The sequence below is a fragment of the Bombus flavifrons genome, chromosome 1 (genome assembly GCF_040668555.2).
Source record: "Bombus flavifrons isolate JBK064 chromosome 1, iyBomFlav1_principal, whole genome shotgun sequence".
Classification (NCBI taxonomy): Eukaryota; Metazoa; Arthropoda; class Insecta; order Hymenoptera; family Apidae; genus Bombus; species Bombus flavifrons.
This window is the reverse complement of record NC_138442.1, coordinates 5,224,657-5,244,031: the sequence shown is the minus strand read 5'-3', so window position 1 is coordinate 5,244,031 and position 19,375 is coordinate 5,224,657. Positions and strand designations below refer to the sequence as shown.

Below are 19,375 nucleotides of genomic sequence, written 5' to 3'. Positions count from 1 at the left end.
TAAAGCGTGAGGAATGAAAAATAAGAGCGTAGATAGAGGACCTTATCTGTATAACACGTTAATAGCTCACCATGGCATTTGCACACGCGTTGCATTCTCGAGCGAACCGCGCGCCTGCCAGATTCGCTATCATGCTTCCTCATCAGCTGGCCAGCCAGCCCTTTTGGTCCGTGCAGCACACCCTCCTTCACGGGTTCCTCGCTACTATCAGACCACTCTCGCGAGAATTTCTCTCCGAAGTGGATGTCCTGAATGAGGAACAAAATTGTTTTTGTTATGAGGTTAGGTCTAATATGACTTTAGAGCAGAGGAATAGTTTTAGTAAAAGTCGGTACGATTTTTGGAGTAAACATTCAAAAGGTGTAGCTTTGAGAAAGTAACGCAATATTTTGTAATTAAATTTTGGATAAAACAGTGGTACTTTGTACTTTGTACTTTGTTTTAGGAATTTTTCGTGATGAGTATTAAAAAATCAATAGAATGCAAAAATATTGGAATGCTAGGGAAATTGTATATTTACATATTTAGTAAGTATGTTAAGGAGATAAATGTTTCATGAATATCTTAACAAGGAAAAAAGAAATATTTCTTTAAAAAAGAATAATTATTTAAAGAGAAAAGATAAAAAGTCGATTTATCTGTGATCGAAAATGTATCTGTTTGTTAAATACAATTTTTAAACTGATTGCTAGCCCTTCATGCAACTAACTGAAACAATACACTCGTTACAGTATCGAGCAGTACTTGGATCACCGATTCCCTATACATATATGCATATATATATATTCGTTCGTTAAGCGCTACTTTTATCTAACTAACTCGCAATACTCGACGGGTTCGAGCACCACTCGAACCACTATTGACCTAGTAATGTATCTGCCTCTCGATGCCAACGATAAACCCACAGGAAAAAGGAAACAATAATCTCAACCAGTATACTATCAAATGCAAGATTCCATGTAATCTTCTCATCCACTTAAAAATTTCAATTTTTTCCATTTATGATCTCAAAACCTTTTAATTGTCTTGATCAACAAAAAGGACCACAATTAGCAACGAGAGCTTCTATTGGGAATTTAAACAAGAAAGGAATCCATTAAAATTCCCTAGATTTAGAAAAATCATAAATAACATTTTTCTTTAAAACAAACTTGTAAATGTGATAGAGTGCAAAGGATAGCATAGAGAGCATAATAGAGTCGGGTAGATTTTTCACTTTATATTTCAAAAGCGGTATTTCAAACAATGTTAAAACTAATAGTATATAATTATATAGATAGACTATGGATTTTTATGCATATATGGAAAATTCGACGATGCAACATTTTGCACAGTGGGACATGAAAAATTACATAAAATGTTCAAAGCATACTATAATTTATACTAGATGAAGCAAATTTCATTTTAACCTATATCGTTTAAATATTTTGGTAAAAATATAAATTTATATAAACATCCACAGTCTGCATATAACTTTTCCTTTTCTTGTCATCTCTTCATACCCAATATTATTTAAAATTGTTCAGACATGGCTTTTAGAATATAAGATGAAAAGACATCGCTTTTAGAATAGGTATAAGACGAAAAATCTGTTTCACCAGAAGCTTTTATACACTGATATGTCTTTTGCAAACTTGCTAACGGTCCGCTTTTATGCATTTAGTCCTTCCCCAGTTAAGATCTAGCATTAAACCGCTTTTCCTTAAACTCCAACTGAAAGCGCCAACTAACAGACGGACGACTTATCGACGAGAGGTATAACGGTGGCAGCGATATTCGTTAGCCAAGCTCGAGGCACGACAGTGTCGGCAAACACCATTATCTCGGAAATCTGTCAACGGGCTGAAGCCGTAGACGAAATGTGGCATCCCATGGGATAGGACAGCGGGGCTTGTTAAGGAATCCGTGCCCGGAACTTGGGAAAGGCCAGAGGCCGCAGAAGTGGGCGAGTGGGTAATCCCGAAGGTAAAAGCAGCGCCACTTTCCCGACACTTCCCGCTCTTCTTCCTGCCACGTGAGTTCCTCGAGAGCACGTGTCTCCCTCCTTCCGTCTCTTGCTGCTTCTTCTCTTCTTTTTTTTCCCCCGGTCATCTGTCTAGCCCGCCTTTTTTTCTCGCTACACGCTCGTCTTTTCTCTGTTGTCTTTTCTCACGCTTTCCTCTCTTTGTTCCTTTCTTTTAGAATTGGAGATTTTCTGCTCTCTTGGATAGGAATTCCTGAAGAAGATATCTTTTTGCAAAATTCTGGTTACTTTCTGTGCCTATTTTCTTTGCTGTTTTGTTCTTTCTGCTTCATTCCTATCTTTCATAAATTCTTTTTTTATATTCTTCTACTAAATACTCTACGTTTTCCGATATCATTCTGTTTTCTTTTAAATATCTAAACAATTATGTTTCTCTTATCCCCTTTGCGCGCTCTATTTATTCCCCTTTCCTAATTCCTCCATCTCTCTGTCGCCTTTTTCTTTATAATCTCTGTAATCATTCTAATTTTCAATTCTTTTTCCTTTTCATTTCTTCTCAATTTCCGCTATCATACCTTACACCTCTAATATAATTTTTTCTTCTCTTATCCGTTTTTCCTCTTCCCCACTCTTGTTTCTTCATAATCTTTGTAATCTTGTTAAATTACAACCTTTACTTCTTCTCATTTTCATACTTTACACCCTTTGGTACAATTCTCTATCGCCATTTATTTCCTTTTTCTAGCTCCTCCACCCCGCTCCCATCAATTTTTTTCATCCACGATTTGTCCTCGAGCATCGTGTCTCCAATTGCCCTCCACTTCTTCCACCCCTTTCTCCACCCATCTCTCTATTTACCCTCTATCTTACCCTCTCTCTTTCTCTTTTTCTCTCTGCACGTATTTACGTTCTCATGTGCATCACTCACGTTCCGAGTTACGTGGCCGATATGTCCGGGCTGTGTGCGGGGGCAGGAGGTGGCGGGTTGTTGCAACTTAACAAGCTTAGCCCCCTTAATCCCCTTGTAAGCTAGCAATGTCTACAAGGGGTCAGCCGTACGCATGAAATGCATCCGTTTACAGGACGAGCTTTGTCTTCGTTCCAGGGTTAAGGTTTACGTCGACCGACCGTGCTGAGATCGAGACGACAAATTGGGGATGCCTGTGCGGGGCAGTGCTTCGCCCGTGCGCTTCAGGGGTGGCCTCTCCGTTCTACAGGGTCAACAAAATAACTAGATTCTTAGATTACTCCTTTTTTATTTGACATTTCTATTTTTTCTTTTTACGGTGTCTATTTATAACCATTATATAAAGCATTTAAAGATAAAATAATACAAATGACACAAGTGTTTAATCTGAGGATACTGTTGATAAAGGTAAATTTTGAAAAAGATTATTTTAGTTAGAAAGCTAGAGTTATTTTGATAAATGAAAATTTACATTCAATTTTCAATCAATTTAATTTTCATTTTGATAAATGAAAATTATACAGACGTTAGTTCAGAGAATGTTTAACTGCGTTAAAAGTTACTTCAGAAGAAATCACTAAAAATCATTTTACTGAAGGTTATTTTATTATAATTTGATAAAATTGTGGGTGAAGGTGAATCTTAAGAAAGATTATTTTATCAGGGTTTATTGTAGAGAAATCTATATACTTCTAAATATTAAAATATATATTATGTATGGCTATAAAAGTTTAGAAATTTATGTATTTTTTTACTAAGTTGGGCAACTTTTTTTCTATTTAACTTCTGATAGCTTACAAAAATTCTTTTCAGTTTCAGACCCATATCTTTGTAGCACCCTCTACATGTATTTTTATGAAATAATAATTTTTTAATTTGCTTCACATGAAAGAATATCTTAGAAAGAATATCTAGCGTAAAAAATGATAGCAGTCTTAAGATCCCTAGAAAACAAAACAAAAAACGTAGTGAAATCATGAATATATAATACAACCCGTAGTCCAATTTATTCTGGATAAAACGCATTTTGATCGGCTCATTAACGGCGAAAACACTCAAGATAACGGAGGTTCACCCTGTACATCATTCCCACGTTTCCTGCCCATAAACTACTAACAACACTGATTCGAAGTTAATATACTTCAGAATGAAACAGCGTTTTCCTACCCTAGTCAAGCCTCCTTCATCGAATTAACTAATTCCCACTGATTTCGGCCGACCACTTTATCAAATAATTCATATTATGCTTCAGAGATGGTAAAATATTTTTTTGAGTATATAATAGAAATATATTTAACTTTCTACATCAATTTCTAATTTACTAAATTATTCCATTTAACATCTCTATTAAAAAATAGTCTATGCATTCAAATCAAATTCCAGTCGATAAAAGAATTCTAAGATATTTCCTAAAATTTAATGAAAAATATCTAAAGATTTCATTAAAAGAAAAATCTCACTAAATCTCAACAGAAAGTGTCAATATTTCAATTTTAATAAGTTCCCAAAATTCTTCTTAAAGAGGAAAAAGATTCATGACCTCAAACTAATTTCAACGTACAAAGAAATTGTAAAATATTTTTCAAAGTTCTATTTCCAACATTATTAAAATTTCCATTAAGTAATTAAGCTATATATTTGAAATCTATTTGTCTTGAGAAGAAAGCATAAGCAAACCGTTGTCGACTCTAGTGTACCAGCAGTTCCCGAGAAAAAGCTAACCACTGTTCTCTGTATCGGTGAGGGGTTTGTCCCTTGAACCCTGCACGCGGAACACGAAGAAAAGGATACTGTTACGTATACTCCGGTCTGTTCTCCTCAGTCCTGAAAAGGGTGGAAAATAATCGTCGTTTGTCGGCGGAACGGAATTTCATTAAGTTCCACGGCAGCCGTTTAGATTGATTTACGATCGATACACGATAAAGTGAAAAGAAGAAAATTGATCAAGAACTCGCGAGCGATTTCGGTTTCGTGTTTCCACGAAATTGAAAACGCCGCCTTAAGCTCGCCGCCCGCGATGTAATTCGACCGTCTGCGCGCGTTGCCTCGCTTAATTAACGGACGTTGTTGCGTAAGAACCAAGAGAGGAATTCGTTAAAGTGAATCGAAATTAATTAAGTTGCCAAGGTTTTTAGAAGGGTGGAAATACTCCCGAATAAATGTTGCTTCAAGTTATGAAATTAAACTCTAGAATAATATTCTGATATATTATTAGGATGCAATTGTTTTTTGCAAGATATAATAGTATGTTTTTACACATACAGTAAATGCAATGTAATAAATGTATTTTCATATAGTTTTAAGTACTTTGTAATTTTTGTAAGAAAGAGTGATTGTATCGTTTGTAGTATTAAAAATTTAATAAACAAACTGGTAGTTTTCACGACACAAAATACATGTAGTATTAAAGACTTCAATTCTCTAAAAAGATATTGTATCGTTTATATACTATATTCTCAAGCAGAACAGAATTGCTATCATATAATCACTCAATTCTCCTCTATACTATTTGTCTCTTATCTTTTTAGATATCATGACTTATTCAAACTCTCAAACTTATTCAAACGATTCTCTATCCTGTATCATATAAATGAAGTCTCAATAAATCAACCAATAACCTACAAGAATAAAAAGAACATTGTATCATCTCCAATTTTTAAATTAAAAACTTAACTACCAACTCATCAAAGCTTATATGTATAATATTTCCACTTCATATATCATCATGTACTTTAATACTAATCTTATCAGGCCTGGTTAAATGACTGGTTTCAAAATTTAATTTAAAATTGTGCATTCATTGTTACTTCTTTTGTTCATCTAACTTTATGTAAACTCTTATATTAACAAAAATCGACAAATTGATTAATCAGATAATATAAGAATTTACATAAAGTTAGATGAGCAAAAGAAATAACAATGAATGTACAATTTTAAATTAAATTTTAAAACCGGTCGTTTGACCGGACCCGGTAAGGTTAGTTTAACAGCAAGTAATATTATTAAAGATTTCTATATAAGGAACAAGCCTAAGGAAGGTTAAAGGATAAGACGAGTCGAATTTATGGTATCATTTGCCCGCGCGTTATTTTTCAAAGGAGAAGGGAATACAAATAGAGGGGAAATTACCTCGCTGCAGCCGCCCCATTGCCAATTATTCGGGTGGCGTGTTCTGACTCGGTTGTCGCACGAGCAATCGGTGAGTTCGCCCCTGGAACAGGCTCTGGTGACACTGTAAGCAACTCCCGCCGCCGATATTGCGTACACGAACGCTGCCTCGCGACTGTCTGCAAAGATGCACCGGAATTTCTCCGTTGTAGCACAAGTTTTTCCATTTTCTGCAAGCTGCTAGCGTATTTTACTCTAATAAAAAACAAAATTATACCGCTACACCTGCACCGTGGGAGGTTTAATTAAAAAAAGTTATTTCTCGCTCACGGGGAAAAGATATGTTTTAATTGCTTTGGATTGCATTATGTGTTAAATATGAAAGCTTTGGGGCTACGTGTTCTGTATTGTACGCTTCTTAACACGTAGTTAAAGTTTGAAAAAAATTCCTAAGAATCTCATTTTCTCGGAGAAATGCTTTAATTACCTTTATAATCATGGCTATATCTATGTTTACGTCTGTGTCTGTATCTACATGCGAATTTATGTGTATTACAGTATATACTTATATAAATATAAATTGAATATATAGTGTTATTATAGTTACTACTTTTATCCTCAGTTACCAAAAACCTACTGTCAAATCAAATTTCCATCCTGCCTCAAATACGCCAATCATAACCTCTGAATACATCCATTTTCACGTCGAACTAAAACTTCTTTTCATCTTAAGCTACCACTTTGCGAGGATCTCCTCTCACTGCGCATGCGTCTTAAGCTTTATTCCTTTCAAGACGAAGATTTTACTTACTGACTAGCATCACACCGCCGAAAATGTTGTCCGGATTTTCCGGGCTGATGGAGCAATTCCATCTGGCCGACCGAAACTGGTGCTGACATTCCTCAATGGCCAACCTCGCGCCCGCGCTGACTGCCTGAAAGTAAAAACTGTGAAAACCACGAATGGAAAAGAAAACAATTTCATATGAATATGCATACATACGAGTCTTCCAAAAACCATGCTGATCAACGTGATAAATTAAAATGCAGAGAACAATGATAATTACAAATTACAAAGATAAATAAATTTTCGAAAATTTATCTTGGAGCTTGTGATATTTTATATATCTCTGTAATAAATAGATTTATGAAAATGTGTTAAACTCTAATTATGTGCCTGTTTCGTAAAATTGAAAACTCTTAAAAAATAGAGATCAGTTTGATTTCTGAAAGTACAATATATCGTTTCTCATTAATTGATTGAGGATGTACAAATATGTTACGTAACTAGTATAGTAAGCTTGTAATTAGATTCGTTTAATGTTGATTCTAATATTAGAATGTAATTGAACTGGTGTCAGTGGGTGGATATGTTCTATATTAGGATCTATTGAGAATCTGTTGACGTGCAATTAGTAATCACTATCTGTCATAGCAAGTGGTTGAAATTAATACGGCTTCGATCACTGGGATTAATGCTGATTAGAAGTTATTTGCAGAAATTGTTGTTGTCGTTGAACGATGTTAATTTAGGTTACGTGTTTGGGAGAATTAGAGAACGCTTTGTAGGTGGTAAGTGTAAAATTTGAGAAATGTTGGAAACAATTTCAGGTACACATAAAAGAGGCTTATAATTAAAACAATTACAAATAGTTGTTTTATAATAAAACTTGAAAACGGAGTTTAATAAGCTTTATCAATTCCTAACCTCAAAGTACCAAATTCCACTCACAACACCAATCATATTTCAAACAGTCATGACGAATATAAATCAATATCAACTTCATCTTCAATTCCATTTATTACACAGAAATTTTAAACAATTCTTTTGGACAATGATTGAATCAACAAGCAGTATCCTTATATATACTTCCAGCCAAACTCGTAACCCGAAACCAAGTCAACTCATGGTCAGAATAAAGACCATAGAGATGGAGAAAGATAAAAAGAAAACACGTACAGCTTGATGGCCGAAATTTCGACACGAAACAAATCGAGGATCGTTCGACGTGTATCTGGTTAATCGTCCGAGGATTAAACGTCCGTCGCGGTGTCGTTATGAATATTCATAGAGTGGTCTTTTGTCGGTAAGCAAGATTTGGAAAAGCAAGGTAGTCGGCGTCGTTCAAAGAGATATATCGAGCCACGAGTTTACCTAGACACCGGTTTCTAGACGAATACTGCTTCTGCCCTGCCCCACCACGACAAGATTTGTGCATTAGGCAGAGGTAAACGCAATTTTGGGTAACATTTGACCGCTTTTTTACCGGCCATGCCATCCAACCGTCGCAGGCTGCGACAGATTGCCAAAGACTTTATGTAATTGGAATTTATTTATAGTAGCATAATAACATGGATTTGATTTTTTGTATTTGATCTTAATTTCTTAGGTTATATCACATTGATGTTGATACATTAATCTATAAATTAGACCAGTTCTAAAGCATGCAGTTTTAATCCACTTGTTCAAAATTTATTTTCTTTCACTACAGTATAGTAACGTAGAAAATGCAAAAAAGTTGATGATTAAAGAGTTAATCTTTTCTCTTAAAATCTAAACTATACAAAAGTAAATTACTTGCACATTAAATTAATTACACAGTGTAAAGTTAAGCTCGCAAATGCTTTCAACTTATAAAATCGAAACTACTCAAAAATACGTCACTTAAAAATTAAATTAGGTACATAGCATAACAACTAAACTCACATCTCTCAGTTCTGTAAACCTAACGCAAGATGCTTTTTGTCATAAATGTACCGGTGCAGGTGCTCTTCTTGGAATAAAGGTTAAAGACCCTTGGTATGGGGAGCTAATTTTAGTATGCAGGTATTATTTAGAATTTTATTACTTTTTGAGATTATAGCGTAAATTCTGTACCGTTGAATGCTGTGAGCACTTTAATACTCGTGTATTGACATTTTTTTTCATGTTGATGTGGTTATGTTAAAGTATCCCTAATAAAATGTTACTTTTCTTGTTTTTAGTGAATTCTTGTGCTCGGTGTTGGTTTTTAATGAACGTAGAATTAAATGGTACAAGGAGAAAGTCGAAGCAAATGGTCGGATAAGGTTTGACGTTGTTGGTTGGAATTTTTAAATGAGTGTGTTTCACTTTATAGCATTTGAAGTAATATATGTATAATTAAGTACTTTTAGTAGCAATTAAGGAGTTGTTTGCAATTGTAAAATTTCAACTTTTTAGAACATGCAAATTTCTGGTTCCTGTTAAAGGAAATTTTTTTTAGGAGGAACAATGAAATAATTTAAATAATTTAGTTATTTATTAAAATGGACGTATTTCGTGATTATTAAAAATCTGAGTATTCGTTAAAATTGTAGAATATTTTCACACGGTAGAAATCGAAACGTGCTCGTTTCAAAATTTCAGCTAAATATTTACTCAAAATTTCACAGTATTTAATATTTTCTCATAAGAAATATATTTATTTGAAAAACTAAATCTTCCAAGACATCTTCATTTCTAAAAGCATTACCATGCATCACATTACACTTCTCTCAAAATCATGCTACAAGCAATAATTCTTGAACTAAAACATAATGTACGAATTATTCTTGGCCTAAACGCTCTGAATAATGTTTCTACTCGGTATCTCAAACAAATCTTCCACTAAATTTGTTTGAAATAACTGAAATACCATCTCGTAGACGTAACTTTCGCAAACATTTGGAATATTCGGCTGTTTCAAACTAATTTACAACGGCAGAAACAGAGTTTCACGAAGATCCAAGGCTCGATCCAAGATCAGAGAATTCGCGACTTCATTTACCGACTGCGAGGCGTCTCGAAAGGAGGTCGTGTAGGGTTCACTGAAGACCCTGACTGTTCCAGAGCTCGAGTATTAAATATTGCAGGCGCGGCAAACGAAAGCTACAACTCGACCGCTGCATTCCGGGAGTTCTTTAGAATCGTGCGAATTCACCGGTGCGCTCGCGCCATTTTCCACCGACGCTCAATTTTCCCCTTCGAGATCCCGGATCATTTTTTTATCCCTCTACATCACCGTAGAACTTGAAACACATGTATCCACATGTGTGTTTACACCTTTCTAAATTTTATTTCAATTTATTTCTTCTATCTATATTCTTTTAATCTATATCTCTTTATATTTTGTTTTCATTTCTTTTGATGCGTGTGTTTATATCTTTCTATATTTTGTTTTAAGTGAGTATTGTGTTATACAGGGTGGTTGGTAACTGATGGTACAAGCGGAAAGGGGGTGATTCTATGCGAAAAAAGAAGTCGAAAATATAGAATAAAATTTTTTTTTAATTTTTTTTTTTTAATTTTTCCATCGAAACAACGATCTACAGTGAGATCCGTTATAACGAGACGTGATAAAGTGCACGCGTACCGAGCGAAAATTCAAAGTCGATTTTCTCGAAAACAAAGCCTCAAACGGAAAATTTTTATTCTATATTTTCGACTTCTTTTTTCGCGTAGAATCACTCCCTTTCCGCTTGTACCACCAGTTACCAACCACCCTGTATATTATGTTATATATTATTGTGTTATATGTTATGTTATGTTATGTTATATATTTTATATTTGTTTACAAGCGCAATTAAACGTTATTATATTATTTTGTATTATTATTATCTACACTACATTTTTGTCTAATGTATGCTATAGAAAATAGTTGTGAAGAAATGCTAGAATAATTATTCTTAAAATAAGAAAATGTATATTAAGGAAACTAATCCGGTATGCTAAGGAAACTCTTTCCAATAAATGTAAAATCTGATATACAATAAATTATTGTATTATTATTATGTAGTATCATGGAAGAGGGGCCTGGGGGTTGACAAGACAAGGGGTTGCTAGGGGACAATAAACGAATTAACAGCAGTACGAGATGAGATGTCAAAGAGTGTGGTTTATGAGAGACGTTGATTAATTACTTGGCTGTGTTGATTATTATACGTTTGCTGCGATTAGTTCACGTTTAACGAACATTATTTTCTGTTCAATTAACATCTGTTCAATCTACTTATCATTAATAAACTAACTATAGTAGTTACGATACTAGAGTTATTATTATTTATTACCATATTTATTTATTATTTCTTCATCTAAAGAAAGTTTAATTTGAATGTGTTAGAAGATGAAGAGTTAATAGAAAAAAATAATATAATAACAGAATGTCAAAAGAATTCGAGAGAATAAATGTATGGAATAGCTATCATCATAGAAATTGAAAAAGAAAGCGTCCTGACCTTCCTTTTACGTATGCATATTTAATGACACGGTTCAATGCGAAATTATGCTATTCGCCCCTTCACACGTGTATTTGGGTTTCTTACAAAATTATACTTTCGGTTCACATTAACGACGAAGTTCGATGGCGGTAATGCAGAGAAACTGTTATTATTACTGAACTCTTATGGTTTTTATATCTCTAATCTATATCTATTCTATATCTATAAAGAAATCTTTGAAAAATTCATCCTTATACGCTATTATATCGAAAATGTTTAATTCATCACCTAATTGACGTTAGATAACGTAAAGAAAAATTTGCTGGAGCGAAAAATATGTGCAGCAAAATGTTTACTCTGCCACTAATTCACTTATGACAACATTATCTAAACTTTAACTTTTTCATGCAAGTCCCCTTCATTTTAGTTTCTTCGGTATAAGTTTCACACTATAGCTGCCAATAGTCCCACTTTTAAGGAAAAAAGAAGAAAAGAATCTAAAATTGATTTTCTACTAGTATCCTGTTAAAAAAAGGAGCAGAATGTAAAAATCGTATAGACAATATCACAAACGATTAACCAACAGCGTATTAAATTAAAAAAAAAGAGAATTAAAAAACATAAAAGTGACAAAAAGAATCTAAAATTGATTTCTCACTAGTTCTCTGTTGAAATATCCGCAGAGCGTAAAGATCATACGGTCAATATCACAAATGCTTGGCCAATAAAAATCTGATCTACGGAAAAAAATGAAATTGAAAAAAAGGACGAAAAGCGATCAAAAGCCTGATTTCTCATTGATTCTCCGCTGGAAAATTGGTAAAAAAATGTGTAAAGATTGTACGAACAATATCAAAAATGTTTGATCAATTAAGAAACTAACCTAAAAAAAAAGAACATTTAAAAAAAATAAAAATGAGATAAGTATAGGAAAAAATGGAATATTGATTTCTCATCGGTCCTCCTTTGAAAAATCGACAAAGTGTAAAGATCGTGCGGACAATGTCGTAAACGTTCGGCCAACAGGCCGCACGGAGGGCCGGCGAATCGAATTAGCCGCGTGCTTCCCCGGCCATTAATCCGAACGGTGAAGGAGAGAGGTTGCCCCTGCCGTGAGGTAAATACCTGCAGGACTGGCGGCGAGCGGGAGCATATCGCCTGCTGCTTCGCGGTCAGGTGCACACTCTTGCAGTTCTTTTCGGCGCTTGCCGGCCCGATCACACCCGCGCCAACGATCTGCGCTTGACCATCGCCACCGCTTCCAGAACTTGATCCGCTATTCAGCCGTGGTTCAACACCCAGATACCTGAAACAATCCCGGAAGCAGCAACCATTATTGTTATTATCCTTCAATTTCTTACGTGAACCTTCTTATGAAATCTCAACCAACTTATAGTGATAGATTTACGGAAATACTTATGTAAGTTGGAATTGATCAGAAGTGAGATTAGCTTGAAGTTTCATAAACGTAATATTAAAACTACCAAGTTGCTTGGTATAAAAGTCGAATAAAATACTAACTAATTTATTATACATATAGGTTTATGAAGATATTTATGTAAGTTGAAACAGAAGATGGAAAGTGAGGTTAGGTTAGCGTTAGGTTATAGGATTAGGTACAGATTTAGTAAGTTTGATATTAGGACTATCAAATAGATGATAATTGTCATAAAATCTTAATCAAAATTATTGTATTAGTTGTAGCTTCAGGAAAATATTTACATTAGTTGGAATGAAAGATGAGATGTGAGGATGAGTTACAGATTTAATGAAGTTAACGTTAGAATTATCAACGTATGTCAATGTAACGGGTTTTATATACTTTTTTGCATTTACAAAAAATTAATTCAGGCAGTCAATGCAAGCTTCAAGTAAAAGGATAATATTATTTTGAAAATTATCATTTAAAAAATCCAGTATATCTATATAGATTAATATTGTTCCCCCATCATTCTCGAATCACGGAATTTCCTTCTCCCCACTCTCATGTCATATATTACTTGCCCACCCTGTATTTTCACGAAGCATAGAGGACAGCTACTCGGTAGCCTCGCTCGTACCGAGGTTACCCACAAAGGAACTCTCGCCGTGACGAACCACCTATAATTAGAGCAGGTATTCGAGTGAAAATTATAGAGGGGAAAAGGACGAAGGGCAACAGCTAAGGGTAACCGATGCCCGACAATATAAGAGGATCCGCAAGAACCGACAACAGGGATTGTCTACGTCGTAACATGAGACAAGAAGACTTAACTTTCCTATCACATGAATCACATAAATCTTCAAGAATCTTGCTAGCAAAAGTTATTAATTGTTTTCAATGTAAATGAAATTTTTTAATATTAATATTGAATTTATATTGGTAATTACAAACTTGAAGTAGTGTCATGAAATATAAAATTTTATTAAACACTATATTTCCATATTAGTATTAAATATCTTTTTGTCAAAATAAATTGAATGCATGTATTTCGGTTCATTGTGAGGAAAACATTTCGATATAATATGTTTCATAACCTCAAATTTATAGTAGTGACTTTGAACATTACATTTCGTTAAAAAATATATTACTTCAGTTCATTATTGAAAGAATGCTTCAATACAAATTTATATCAATAACCATGTATACAAATTCACTATAATGACCTAAAGCTTTTGACTTTCTGATCCGAATTTATATCGAAAGAAGTATTTTAATAATTTCCCAATATGATTATCCAAGTTTATATTTCTCCATAAATGTCCTATTAAGTATTTAACTATTATACTTACGAACGGCGGTATATTTACTTGCTACAAAGGGTTTGGTTAGGGATAAAATGCTACATGAACCGGCAGCATTTTTTTCTGCGGCGTTCATCTCCCGAAAAGTTCACGGCACCTGGGTGAAAGCGTACAAGGAATCAAAGAGGCGTGTACACGGTATATCTCAGAGAAAGCGTGTCGAATTTAATTCCTCGTAAAGCTCCATTAATTTACGGGTGGCCGCAAAGAGATCCAACATGTCCGATCATCCGGCTCAATTATCGAATTTATTTAATGCCGGCCACTCGTAATGAGTACCTGCGTGCAAAAACCTATATTCTGGTGCAGACGCGCGAAAATATCGTGTCTTGCCTACCCCTATACTCAATATATACCACATGTAGGAAGAACGATTGGTTGACTTTTCGCTTGCAATTAACTTTACTGAGAAAGATCAGTTCGCCGTTTTAAGGAGCGTACCTACCAGCAAACATAATTACGAACAATGCAATATCTTTGCATAATAGTAACAAGTTTGATAATAAACAAGTGAAATTTTTCAAGGGAATTGTAAAAATCATAAATTATTTTAAAATTGTAAGAGACTATAGAAAAGAGATTCCTAACCTATTTTGCTTGTAACTTGTCAATATACCTATAATGTAATATCATTAGTTGATAAATTATTATAATGTAATAGTATCAGTTAATAAAATATTATACAAAAAAGCTTTGTACTTACTTCAGTATCAAATTTAAATAAATTTAAAAAATACAGATAAATTTTAGACTTTATATATACCAATGCAATATAATCCTAAATAACAGCAGAGGAAGGATTAGTTACAAAAAAAAGTAAATAAAAGTAAAAAAAAGAGTCTAGAAGTTCGGAAACGTTTCCCCGCCTCTCGTTAATCGCGGCGTCGTAAGAAGAAAAAACAGGAAATATAGGAAAAAAAAGAAAGAATAGAAGTGGTCCTGTCATTTTCTATTATTTTTCAAAGGTTGCCCCCCTTCAGAGCATAGGTAGCGGTCGTTTAGGCGGTAAATCTTAATGAGAATCGAGGGTGTGGCCTTGGCCGGGCCCGGGAACGATGATTGCAACCCCGTGGGCAACGTTTAAGGGAACGGGTCGTCGCGTCAACTTCTACACGTACGACACACGCCGAGGGAGTGACCAATTCTCGTGCGGACGCGCCTTCGAGCTTCCTTAATGCGAGTTTGAGAAGATTTTAATCTGCCCACGAACTCGATTACTCCCGAAGCGCCTGGCTACTCGGAATTACAGATGCGGTCTAAAGGGAAGATAAGTCAGTGTTGCTATTAATCCTTTGGGATAATTTATCTCTTATTTAAGTTAACCTCTTTCTCTCATACTTTTCATACTGATATTTACATTCATATCTTTGATATTTTTGCAATGTTGCGTATCTTTCCCTCTTTTGTTTCTTGGGCTAAGTAGAATATGTGGTGGACTTTACGAGCTGGTTTATGCAATAACGAGACGAGTTGATACTTGTGCCGTTAAATGTATTTAAAAGTATTTTTAAATATACAGGGTGGTTGGTAACTGGTGGTACAAGCGGAAAGGGGGTGATTCTACACGAAAAAAGAAGTCGAAAATATAGAATAAAAATTTTTCGTATGAGGCTTTGTTTTCGAGAAAATCGACTTTAAAATTTCGCTCGGTACGCGTGTGGTACGTTAAAACGGATCTCACTGTAGATCGTTGTCTCGATGGAAAAATTTAAAAAAAAAAGAAAATTAAAAAAAAATTTTTATTCTATATTTTCGACTTCTTTTTTCGCGTAGAAAAACCGGTACCATCAGTTACCAACCACCCTGTATGTACAGAATACAGAGTCAATTGTCGTTCGCTCAAAGTCACTCGGTAGAAGAATGTTCGATACTCGTACGCTAGGTAACGCTTACGTTCGTTCGATACTAATTGTCCTAAAGATCGTGTTCGTTTATTTATATTGGTCTGGGGACTACCGGAAAGTTTAAATTCGACTTCGGTTGACGGTTGCACATAGCGGAGATATTGTTTCGTCCGGAGTTTGTTTATCGTTACGTTTTGTACGTCAAGACGGTGTCAATGTCCCGAGGCAAAACAACATGAGTCGCTCTCGATTCGCATCGTCCTCTGACTCATGTGCCGCTACAAATATATAAAATGATATTTTTCACTGTAGATAAAAAGAAATATGATTTTATTTATTGAGAAATTCAGTCAATATTTGAATTTTACTTTTCCTGATTCTACTTCCCTGTTTTAACTTCGTAGAATGTTTAAACTCGTTTCAAATTAAGCAACTACATTTCCTAAATACATATCTTTTGATCCGCTAGGAATGTTTACCTTCTCTTTTAAGTCACCAAAAATTATACTAAGTCGATTGATCATAATCAAAATTTCTTCCTTTGACTTCCTCGAATTTCCTCCTACTACCATTTCGAATGAAACAGTCACAGTATTTTTCGAATCTCTTCCTACCGCTGATATTAATTCCCTATAAGAATTTATGCTCTCAAAAAAACCAGTACCACGTACCATCACCACGAAACCTCTTTCTAATCACCACCGTATCCTCCGCCAGCAATTTCAATCTCTAGCGCGGAAATCACATGAGTCATCTAACGAGGCTGACCGCTGCAACGGCGTAGGAGCGTTTATTATTTGTTTGCGCGCCAAACTCCTCGACTAGCTTCCATACCTATTTCGGATTTGTTTGACCACGGTTTACGGCTCTCTTTCACTGACCTCTTCCCACCACCCTTCCACCCCCACAACGAAATCACGCTATTTAATATTTGAAGTTTATGGAAATGGAAAAATATCTGTAACCATAATTATCGATAATTGTCATCGATATAAATATTTTTATTTAACAAGATCTGAAATAGAGTGAGCCAAAGTCCAAGTACTATTGTATGTTATACAATGTTACGAAAGATTATAAAACCCGAAATTATAGGGACGAAGGAAGTGTCTTATATGTACGTATAGTGTATTGGCATCATCGACGAGAAGATCATCCCAGTCATTTGGAGTATCGATGTTTATGAAAAGGCTAAGCCGATGGTTAAATAGAAGATTTTGTTGGTCGGCTACCCTTAAATACGTGTTAGTCGCGCAATATTGCAATCAATAGGCGGTTGGCGATATGGTTCGGGTGGCCGGCTCTTATGGGGAAAAGGTATCGACGGTTCATCGACTAACGCGGTCAAGGTTAGATAGACGAGAGACGGAGGAAGATAAATACACATATATATATACATAAATGGTTGTAGGAATGTAGATAGAGATTTTGCAAGAATCCTCGATCTAAAGAATTCTTAGAATGAATTCGTGGGACGAATTTACGATGCAGTGTGTACATTACGATGTAATTTACATAGCGTGATACATAGAATTTAAAATATACTGAAACAAAGATCTAAAATTTAAGAAATATTTTAAAGAAGAAATTCTAGTGCAACTATGACTATAATGTATAAGTACATGCATGGAATTTACAATATATTAGATAAAGATTTGAAAAGTTATCAGTTTAGGATCTAGGGAATTTCTTTTTCCAATTCTCAGATTTAGAAAAAATTGTCATTACTTTATAAAACATTAAATAATTTTCGTTATGTATTATTTAGCATAACAATTTGATACAGTTTTATTAATTATTCTCATTTTAAAATTTCACAGAAAACTCAATTGCTGTCACAAACAATAATATCAAAAACCAATAACAAAACTGAACACGTATTCCGTTTAATCGAATTCCACAGAAACAAAGCCACAAGTTTAAAAAGGATCCCTTTCCGCACAACCAACCGCAGTTGGCCGCTGAAGACGATCAAAAAACCGCAAAAACTTGATCCCGCGAGAGGACTCCGTTTACCCAGACAAATCGTTCGAAATGGAATCATGGGCAAACGATACCGCGCAGGATGTCACCGTCGCGCTAGATAACCAGCGTCGGGCGGTGGAGAAGGAGGCAAAGTGAACGAATGGAGAAAAGGATGCAACAGTCGAGTGCACACTCTGTTCGGGATAAGGTCTCGCGGTGAGCTACGGATATTCGAGATGGTTAGAGAATAAAGAACCGACCAAAGGAAAAAAGTAATGGAAAAGAATGAAACTATAATTGAAAAATGAACAGGGCAAGGCAAACAGATTAACATGTATGAATAACAGATAGGTTAGATGCAACATGTATGAGCTGCAATCAAGGTGCACTCTGATTTTGCCATCAACGGAGTGAATCAATTGAACTGAAACCATGTAAGGATATGTTGGAAAAGATGAAACTGAAATGTGAAAAAGAGGTACATGAGACAAAATAAACAAGTTTGGTTATATTATGTTATAACTTATAATGCAACATATATATGGACTGCAATCTGCACTTGCAATTTGTTTGAATTGGAACCACATACATACATACTGACATTCATTTTTCATTCTCTATTAGTTTTGTCTACATTGTCTACAGTCCATATTTTAGGAAGAGGATTAACATGGCAATTTTGATGATATATAGATGTACAGCACACATATTATATACTATATCAAAACATAAATTTGTTGTATGGTGCTTATCTATGAATAAATTATGAACGTTCAGGCAAACTCAAGTTTTTCTGATCCCAATAAAAGAAGTGAACGCTAATTGGAGATTTGTTTCACTCTCTGAATATTACATTAAATACTTTACATTGAATATCTTTTGTACATCTTTACACATTTAATTTTCCTGTAAATACAATAACATCTACCGTCCATCAATAATATTTTACATCCTAACCTCTTCAAAAAGCCACACATCAAATCTTATAACACAATTAATTACAATACCATTTCCTAATAGGTACATTACAGATAAACTACGGATTTTTAGACTAAAATTAGAGGCGCAAAAATCTACAGACTGTATATGATCTAGAAAAATAATAAAATATCCAATGCTCTGTCCAAAGTATTCTTTATAATTTTTATTGGATGAAACAAATTTCTATGCAAGTTTCATTTCTTTAGTCCTGTTCATAAAAGCATAAAACTGTATAAAAATTCGCAGTCTAATTGTAAATAAAGTAACCAATCTCAACCTAATCTAAATTATCAATTGTTCAGGTGCACAAGATTAGGTGATTCACCCAGAGTACAAAGAAAGGGTGGAGGTGGGGTTAAGGTAAGTACATATAGGAGAAAGGAGAATAATAATTCGACAAAGCGGCGGTCGGAAAGAAAGAAATCCATATTCAGATCCGATGATGTATCCGGGGCCGCGGGAGGGCTGCTCCCCATTCAAAGGGGAGGAGGTAAAGGGAAGCAAGCCTATGGAAGAGGAAAGGAAGGAGGAAGCCGCGTGAACGTG

General features: G+C 34.7%; 1 protein-coding gene and 1 long non-coding RNA gene across 6 annotated transcripts in view; one reads left to right on the top strand and one right to left on the bottom strand.

Moving 5' to 3' along the window:
• LOC138179741 (protein Wnt-4) overlaps positions 1 to 19,375 on the bottom strand; it is a 75,598-nt gene that overhangs the window by 5,658 nt on the left and 50,565 nt on the right. For 2 of the 4 annotated variants that reach the window (XM_069112836.1, XM_069112845.1), the window contains exons 2-5: positions 12,381 to 12,561; positions 6,850 to 6,973; positions 6,060 to 6,217; positions 71 to 248 (exon numbers count right to left, since the gene is read on the bottom strand). In XM_069112836.1, the coding sequence (XP_068968937.1) occupies positions 71 to 248; positions 6,060 to 6,217; positions 6,850 to 6,973; positions 12,381 to 12,561 (641 nt within the window). Of the gene's footprint in view, positions 1 to 70; positions 249 to 6,059; positions 6,218 to 6,849; positions 6,974 to 7,041; positions 7,077 to 7,746; positions 7,912 to 12,380; positions 12,562 to 19,375 lie in introns of those variants that run through there. The other 2 variants (XM_069112855.1, XM_069112865.1) reach the window with 2 other exon arrangements.
• Positions 7,316 to 9,204, top strand: LOC138179816 (uncharacterized). 2 transcript variants are annotated; one of them, XR_011173129.1, is made up of 4 exons: positions 7,316 to 7,610; positions 7,915 to 8,125; positions 8,212 to 8,357; positions 9,024 to 9,204. It is a non-coding gene; the product is annotated as an uncharacterized LOC138179816 (long non-coding RNA). The 2 variants fall into 2 exon arrangements; XR_011173128.1 differs by lacking the exon at positions 9,024 to 9,204 and having other exon boundaries at positions 7,319 to 7,610; positions 8,212 to 9,005.